This window comes from Cicer arietinum, chromosome 5, assembly GCF_000331145.2.
Source record: "Cicer arietinum cultivar CDC Frontier isolate Library 1 chromosome 5, Cicar.CDCFrontier_v2.0, whole genome shotgun sequence".
Lineage (NCBI taxonomy): Eukaryota > Viridiplantae > Streptophyta > Magnoliopsida > Fabales > Fabaceae > Cicer > Cicer arietinum.
The window spans coordinates 60,654,350-60,662,654 of NC_021164.2; the positions used below are offsets into that span (position 1 = coordinate 60,654,350).

Genomic DNA, 8,305 nt, shown 5'->3' on the forward strand with positions numbered 1-8,305 from the left:
TTTTTCAAATAAAACTCATAAAATTAATTATCATCTTCAATATAATGCAAATTTTTCATCAAATTTATAAATCAAATCTTCAACTAAACTCATATTTTTATTCTTTATATTTTTGAATTTTTGTAAAAAAATTAAATAAAAAACTAAATTGGAAAAAAAAAACAACTGATGTGTTATCTGAAATTAAGTTCATAGACAATTGTGTCTAAACGATGATAATATTTATAAAAAATTAAAATAATATTAATAAATAAAAAAGAATACATTAAATTAAAAAAAAATATAGATCAAAGTTAACTCGATTGAGTAAATGTGCCAAAACAATTAAAGTCTCCTTAATATTTTGCTTGTAAAAACAATCCCTCCTATTTTTTTATCTAATAAATACAAAATAATAAAAATAAAATATTGTCAATGTTATAAAAAAATAATTTTTTATTATTTTTATATTATATTAATGATATTTTATTATTATTATTTTTTATTTATTAGATCGGAAAAAAAAAAAATGAAAAGGTTGGTTACAAACTACAACTGTATTACTACTTTATTTGTAAAATATTAAGAACATTTTATTTGTTTTGACAAGTCTATCCAACCTCACTTTGATTTATTTTTTTTATTAAATATATTTTACTTTTTAATTTTTTAGAACTTTTTTATGTGTTTTTTATTTATTAAATTAAATATATTTATTCATTAGATCGAATAAAAGAAGGATATATAAATAAAAATATTGTTGGTATTTTAATATATAAAACATAATTCATTACTAAAACTTAAATAAAAATAAAAATAAGAAACTGAATAATCTCTGTAAAAAGTTAAAGGACAGTCAAGTGTGTTTTATTAATATTTGATTAAGACATAGAAGAGTATAGAAGAACATTCTAAATAATAAATTTTATAAAAATTATTACCATTTTAAAATAAAATAAAATAAAAATAATAATTAAAAATTTAATATCTCATTTTAATTTTTAACTATTATATTTATTTATAATTTACCTTTGCTTATACTTAATTTTTAACTATGATTGTTATTTATAATTTATGTTTAACTACTATTTTAATCAAATACAAAACCTTTTCCAGTATTATTGTTATTTATCATTCATTTGTAGATGAAGCATTGACGAAGTAAATCGACAGTAAAAAGAAGCAGTGGAGTAACGAGCGGTTATATGGAGCCCACAGCCTGCCTCCCGGATTTCATTACCTTTCAATACCGAAGTGGACCCCACCTCTTTCCACCTCCACCTTCTACTTTCTTCCTCACACTCCTTCCTCTATAAGTACATTATCACCCCCTTCCTTCATTCTCCGTTCCTTCTCAACACACTCTTTTTTTCTATTCTCATTCTTTCTCTTAATTCCTTTTCATTCCTCTTAATTCATGGACCGATTCAACAACGATGATCTCGAGTACGTTGTCGACGACTACTTCGACTCCTCCGATTTCGAAGACCAACAAACTTTCTCCGACAATGTTCCTCAACATATCTCCGATTCCGATTCTCACCACTCCGATTTTGAAGACAATTTCGATACGGTAACTTTATCTCGCCATTTTTTTAATTATTTTATTTCGTAGTTCAATAATTGAGATAACGAGAAGTTCGATTTTGCTTTGTAACAACAGACTAATGCTACGACTGATACAACTGCTTCGGAAGCACGAAACGGGAAAGATATTCAAGGAATTCCATGGGACAGGCTTAATTATAGTAGACAGGAATACCGTGAGACTCGTTTGAAGCAGTATAATAACTACGAGAATCTCTCTCGCTCTCGTGAGGAGCTCGATAAGGTTAGTTTCGTATTTTTACTCGATGAGGTTAGTCTCGTATTTTCGTTTGCGTTTTTCTATTTTTATTTTTTATTTTTAATGTTTTCGGTTACCAGGAATGCTTGGAAGTGCAGAAAGGAAAGTCCTTCTATGATTTTCAATTCAATACCAGGCTTGTCAAATCAACAATTGTGCACTTTCAGGTAGAGAATTTGTTCATTTTATTTCTACTTATTGCTTAAGGCTTTTTTATTTGTGTTGTACTTTTTTTTTGGTGCGAGTGTTGTAATTATTTCTACCTATTGCTTAGGTGGGATTGAATTTGGCTTATTTGACTGTGTTAATACTTCTTACTGTTATATTTTGGATTTAAATAGAATTTTTTGTTTATTGTTCTGCTGCTATGTTGCCTTGTTCGTTTTATCTGTGTGATATCGGTGCTAATTTTGTAATTTTTTTATGAACTATTTTATCAGATCAATGGTTGTTTTATTGGCTTTATAGTTTATACTACACATCCAGCGAGTGCTTAGTTCTAACTGTTGTTTGGACCCATACTTGAGTTATGAGTTATGGCTATAATAACAATTTTTTCTATGCATAACTTTGGTATTCTAGTTTTGCAGGATTATGTAACCCATGTTTTTTTTGGCAGGATGGAGTTAATGGCTGTCTCCTTTATATAAGGATTTAAACCAAAAATATTTGGAATTTCACATGTACAAACAAACTCCCAAACCAACTTGAAATTTGAGAGGTTTTCAAAGACTAATTTGTGAAAACCTTATTCTTCCACGTGAACCAATTGAAATTTTATCAATGATCTTTTCTGGAAATATTTCTGTCCTGGCTTTTAATTTATGTAATTCCCAGATTTGAAAAATCAAATCTTCTATATAATTTATTTGTCAAAATGTTTCAGCAGTTTCTTTATAATTTACCTTATACTTTAGGCTTTTGAGCCAGAATTTTATTCGTTAAATCCATTTTTGGGGGCAAAATGTTTTTCAAAGATGATTTTATCCTGTCTTGTGCACTTCTTCGGCTTTCTTTCTTAAAACCAAATTGTGTTTTCAAAAGAATTATCTCCAATGGAAGCCAGATACTCTTTTCTACAGACAAGAAGTTTTCATATGGATATGGATGCATCAAGGCTATGGTATGACTTGCATGCTTAAAATTTTGGTGATTTACTGTGAAGAGAAAAGTCTGTTGCATGCAACATAATGACTGTGTGCACACACAGCCACCTATCCACGCTCACATACAACATTACAATCAAATAATGAGATATTTATTGACTCTATACCATCCTTTTTCTGTATTTGATGTGGATCGTGGATTAAGATTCAGTACACATGAATTGTATTATAACCATACTGTTTCTTACTTGATTTGGTAGAGTATTACATTAAAAAGATGGGCCACAGTATGTTAGTTTTTATTATACCAACAATCTGTTTGTTGTTCTGAAGTCAAATAGTTTAGTTTAGTCCTGCAAGGTTCCTTTCTGAATGGTTGGAGAGGAAAGTTATACATGGTTGACATATTCTCTTGAACTATCCTTTTATGTGGAAGGACAAAATTTGGTGGGGTAAAACTTCTGAGTTCTGACAATGTCATTAGATGTCTTAGATACCACTTGTTTGTGGCATAAATATAAATTCTGTATTTACATAGTTGCAGAATCTTCATTGATTTTTAACTGCAACAACCACACTTAAGTCTTAAGCTTAGATTCAAAATTACATTTGTCCACACTCTGATTTATTTTTGGTTCTATGGTTGTTTCCCATTATTACATCTGAAACTCATGCATGATCATTTCCTTCTATGATTTATGTATTCGTCCTCCTTTTAATTGATGTATATGTGCATATAATACTGCAGCATTATTTGTTTCTGCAATATAAAATAATTTATCGCTTAACGTGTTTATGCATTTAGGCCTTCTATTTCTCTCTTTAAAGCAGGTGGAAAGTTTGCAGCTTGGGAGGGCATAATTTTATGGTATGGTAGGAAAATATTTGGCCACAATTGAGAGGGCTCTAAAAATATCTGCTATTAGTTATTATTGATTTTGTCTTGTCAAGAGAAGCCTTGCCTCATGATGTTTGGCTGTGTATTTCTAGGATCTTTTTGTCTATAGAAATATTAGAATTGTTATCTTTAGTTGCTATTTGCTTTGAGTTTCCCCCCTACTTGGAGCACCTGATTACTGCTGTAGATATTGTTTCGTTTAGCATTTATTTAAAGTCAGTCTTACTTCATGGAACTATTTTTATATAAATAAGTTCTCTGGTAATTCTTCAAATTTACCAATTTCACATTTTTATCAAAGTAGTCGGAAACATGTATAAGTTATCGTTTCCACATTTTTTAAGAATACTCTTAACATTTAATTTTGGCCTTTCCTGTTAGATATCAAAACTCTCTCCATGCATTGGTAACTTCTTATTTCCATGATGGTGTGATTGATTTGATTGTGCCGTGAACATTCCGGCATTTACACTTGATTATAATCGCAGCCTTCTTTGTTATCTGTCTGTCTCTAGAGAAATCGTTGTTATCATCTGTAGTGTGGCCACTGGCATGTCTGATGTTCATCATTTTTAACACTTACCTTTTGGATTCTTCCTTTTTTTTTTTCAAGAGAGGGAGAGATGGAAAAAATGGCCCTCAATCTTTTATAAGTATGTTTTAAGGCCAATATCTTCTACAAATAAAATTCCTGTCTACGAGTGCAGAATTCTGTAATAGGGACTCATTTTGGAATATATCTAATGTTGAAATTTTAGGAATCATTACGGAAAAGGGAAAAGAGAATTTGTTGTACATAATGCTGACAGATATCTCTATTTATACGATTAAGGTCAAACACTAACAAGCTTGATCCAATAACAATCATACTTACTAACACAGTAAGTTAACACAATTACTCTTCGACATAGTATATCCCTCCTGTTCTAACATTTAGAGCAATTGTTATTCATAGATGCTTTTCTAATAACGTGCTAGATAGAATGTGGTGTTTGATCTGTCTAGAGTAATATCAATTTATCTTATTATATGATAATATATTTCTTTCTTTCCTAGTCGGGTGTTAATATTGATGTTGTCAATGTGTCTTGTCTTTGTAGCTGAGGAATCTGTTGTGGGCAACATCAAAGCACGATGTATACCTTATGCAAAACTACTCCGTGATGCATTGGTCCTCATTACTACGCAGGGGTAAAGAAGTGCTTAATGCAGCCAAACCGATTATTCCAACCCTTGTACGTAGCTACTTAATTGATCAAATGAAATCTGTTTCTTCTGTACTCAATGTCATCTTATTTTACCGTCCTTATGTTTTTTAGCAGAAGCATTCTGGATTAGCTCACCCTGTCTCGCGAGTGCAAATAAGCACCATGACTGTTAAGGAAAATCTGATGGTGGCAGGTGGTTTCCATGGTGAGCTTATTTGCAAGGTAGGCTACATCACAATTTCTTTCAATTGAATAATCAACCATAATAACTTATCAAGGCCCTCTTTTTAACGGGTTTGAATTCTCTTTGGACCAGAATTTGAATCATTCTGGAGTTGCCTTCTGCAGTAAAATAACTCCAGATGATAATGCTATAACCAATGCAGTGGATGTTTCCCGCAATCCCAGGTAAGCATCTAATTGCAGAAGCTTATGTTTGAAACTTTGGTTGGTTCGATTTGTAACTCAACCGTCTCTTTGCAGTGGGTTGTTGAGGGTTATCGCAGCAAATAATGATTCCCAAGTTCGGGTTTTTAACGCGGAGAATTTTGCTTCTCTTGGTTGTTTCAAGTATGATTGGTCTGTCAATGTGAGTATCATCAACTGATATTTCTGCAATTATTTTGATTTTAATCACTAAGAAGAACACTTAGCAAATAACAATTATCTTTACATATTGACTTTTGCAGAATGCTTCTGTTAGTCCGGATGGAAAGTTGTTAGCTGTTCTTGGGGACAGTACTGAGGGCTTGATAGCCGATGCTAATACCGGAAAGGTCATTCAATTTCCAGTTGTTTTGTAGGTGTTATATTGTACTTAATGTTTTGTTTAGATTCTAATTATATATATATTGCGGTACCGCTCAGGTCACTGGAAGCCTAAAAGGGCACTTGGACTATTCTTTCGCATCAGCTTGGCACCCTGATGGACAAATATTGGCTACTGGGAATCAGGACACAACATGCAGGTTGTGGGATATAAGAAATCTTTCAGAGTCTTTAGCAGTATTAAAGGGAAGAATGGGTGCAATAAGGGCCTTAAGATTCACATCTGATGGACGGTTTTTGGCGATGGCTGAGCCAGCAGACTTCGTCCATATATTCGACTCACATTCTGGTTATTCTCAATCTCAAGAGATTGATTTATTTGGTGAGATTGCTGGTATATCTTTTAGCCCTGACACAGAGGCTCTATTTGTTGGCGTTGCTGACCGAACCTACGGTAGCTTGTTAGAGTTCACCAGAAAACGTTATTATCATTATCTAGACTCAATGCTTTAATCAAGCGGAATGCCATCAAGATGTATAGAGATATCCATGTGCATATCTACTGGAAGATTTCTCAAATAGTTATAAAATTTTCTTTTGCAAGATGATTTTCCAATATTATTTTTCCGTTGAACTTAGTGCTGCAAATAGCAAATTTTGCTGTAGAGAACTATTTTAGTAAAGGTTTTTACTTTTGCTTTGACAGAAAAGATCTTGATCATTAAGCTCAAGAAAGATCAAAACAATAGGTAGGTAGAGTAGATTTGGATGGGGACACATCCCACCCATTCTCAACATCCTAGTACCTTGTCAAAGCTTGAATAGTTGGCTAATTTTGCCTCCTTCCTTCCTATTGTATATTCTGTATCTGAGACAATAGAATCTAGCATAATATTATAATTGTTTTTAACTTATTTTCCCCATCCCATTGAGGACTGGCAAAACGGCAGGTGCACACTTGTATTGTCCCAAGCGGACTTGCCTGTACAAGTCCCTTGTCCCTACCTGCGATTAGTGTCCTAATTTTCTCGATGTCGGCAGTTATATTAATTAGTATATTTTAAATAATCTGAAATTTACAACAAAAACACGGGATGACGGATTAGTCTTTAAAATCTTAGTTTAATGGATCATTTTGAATGACTACTTGTTAAATTTTATTTAATTGAATGTCATATTTTATATTTGAATTTAAAATTTTACAGTTTTTAACTTTAGATTTAACAGTTGTATGAGTTTTTGATAAGAATTAAATGATTAAATAATTAGTCGTAGAAAACATGGCATGTCACCTTTACACTCAAAGTATTTTTTTGTTGGGGAAGGAGGTGGAATTTTGGGCAGTGTTGGGTGGTACCTACCTAATTACCTATCGAATATTTTAAAATTTAAATCTCTTTGCTGTCGACGAGGCCACTTTCATGAAGGTTGCGGTCTCGCGATTAGAGGTCCCAAGTCCCAACAACATGAAAATGAAAGAAAACTTATGCAATAAACCTCCAAGCTTCTAGTTTCTTTGGAAAGGCGTAAAATTTTATCTCCCTTTTTCTTTTTGACTCCCTACTAATCAAATGAAAAAGCTACACGGAATACCCAAAAATCTTTTTGGATAAAATACGAAACTTAGTAGTTTACTAGAACACTCTATGCAACATAAATATACATATTTATCTATCGTGAATCACCACTGATAATGACACACAAGCTCTGCATGCGTTTGTGAAGTTAATGTAACTAATTAATGAAAATCAAAAGAAAAAGAATATAAATCATAATTATATGGGATAACGAGGTGTATATCTCATAAATGTCTATGACCTATTTGTTGACTCTTTTAAAAATGTTTTGGTGTCTTTATAGTATTTACTTTAATTAAATTAAAAATCTTAATCTTCAGTGATCTTCAAAAACAGAAATTTATTTTCAGACAATGATAAATTGAGCAATTGAGTTTGAACAAAAATTGACCAAATTTTAAAAAACATTTAAATTTAGGATCCGATCATCGTTTTTTTTACAAACATTTGGATATTTCATGTCGGTCGGTGTAACAAGTTAGTCTTTTGCAGTGAAGCAAGTAGCAAGTTAATTTTTTAAGCCTCAAATTCAACGAGTTTGCCTTATATGCTAGAACATCCTTCAATGAACCACGTATATGTTGTTTTATATAGGTTAAGTCTAGAATGAATTTGGTGACAAACGACTCTCGTGGGAACTAGATGAATTGATCATTGTGTTAATCATTATTCTATGGCTGATCTCGACGTCAAATGTGTCATGCTTTGTATACTTACAAATAGCTTTGTGTCGGGTTTATGAGTTGGCCTCTATTTTAGGCCTACTATGAGATAAGAATATTTCATATTTTGTCATAACAAGTCAATGTGATGATACCTAATTAGTTCAGGCGAAGTAAATTTGTTAATGATAAATTGACGTGGGTAGATGGACTTAAGTGTAGCATGTTGGGTTGGGTTAGTTTGTGTTTGGAGGTATTCTT

At 31.9% G+C, this 8,305-nt stretch overlaps 1 protein-coding gene across 8 annotated transcripts; it reads left to right on the forward strand.

Annotated features, from left to right (window-relative positions):
* The first annotated feature begins 1,309 nt into the window (after window positions 1-1,309).
* Window positions 1,310-6,719, forward strand: LOC101513063 (uncharacterized WD repeat-containing protein C2A9.03). 8 transcript variants are annotated; one of them, XM_004500554.4, is made up of 9 exons: window positions 1,310-1,552; window positions 1,643-1,810; window positions 1,906-1,992; window positions 4,930-5,064; window positions 5,149-5,259; window positions 5,354-5,445; window positions 5,521-5,626; window positions 5,727-5,813; window positions 5,905-6,719. In XM_004500554.4, exons 1-9 carry the CDS (start codon window positions 1,397-1,399, stop codon window positions 6,316-6,318), a joined length of 1,356 nt encoding a protein of 451 aa, XP_004500611.1. In that variant the 5' UTR covers window positions 1,310-1,396; the 3' UTR covers window positions 6,319-6,719. The 8 variants fall into 8 exon arrangements, with proteins under 8 accessions (XP_004500611.1, XP_004500612.1, XP_073224369.1 ...); XM_004500555.4 differs by having other exon boundaries at window positions 5,152-5,259; XM_073368268.1 differs by lacking the exon at window positions 1,310-1,552 and adding an exon at window positions 3,760-3,799 and having other exon boundaries at window positions 1,670-1,810.
* The last annotated feature ends 1,586 nt before the right edge of the window (window positions 6,720-8,305 follow it).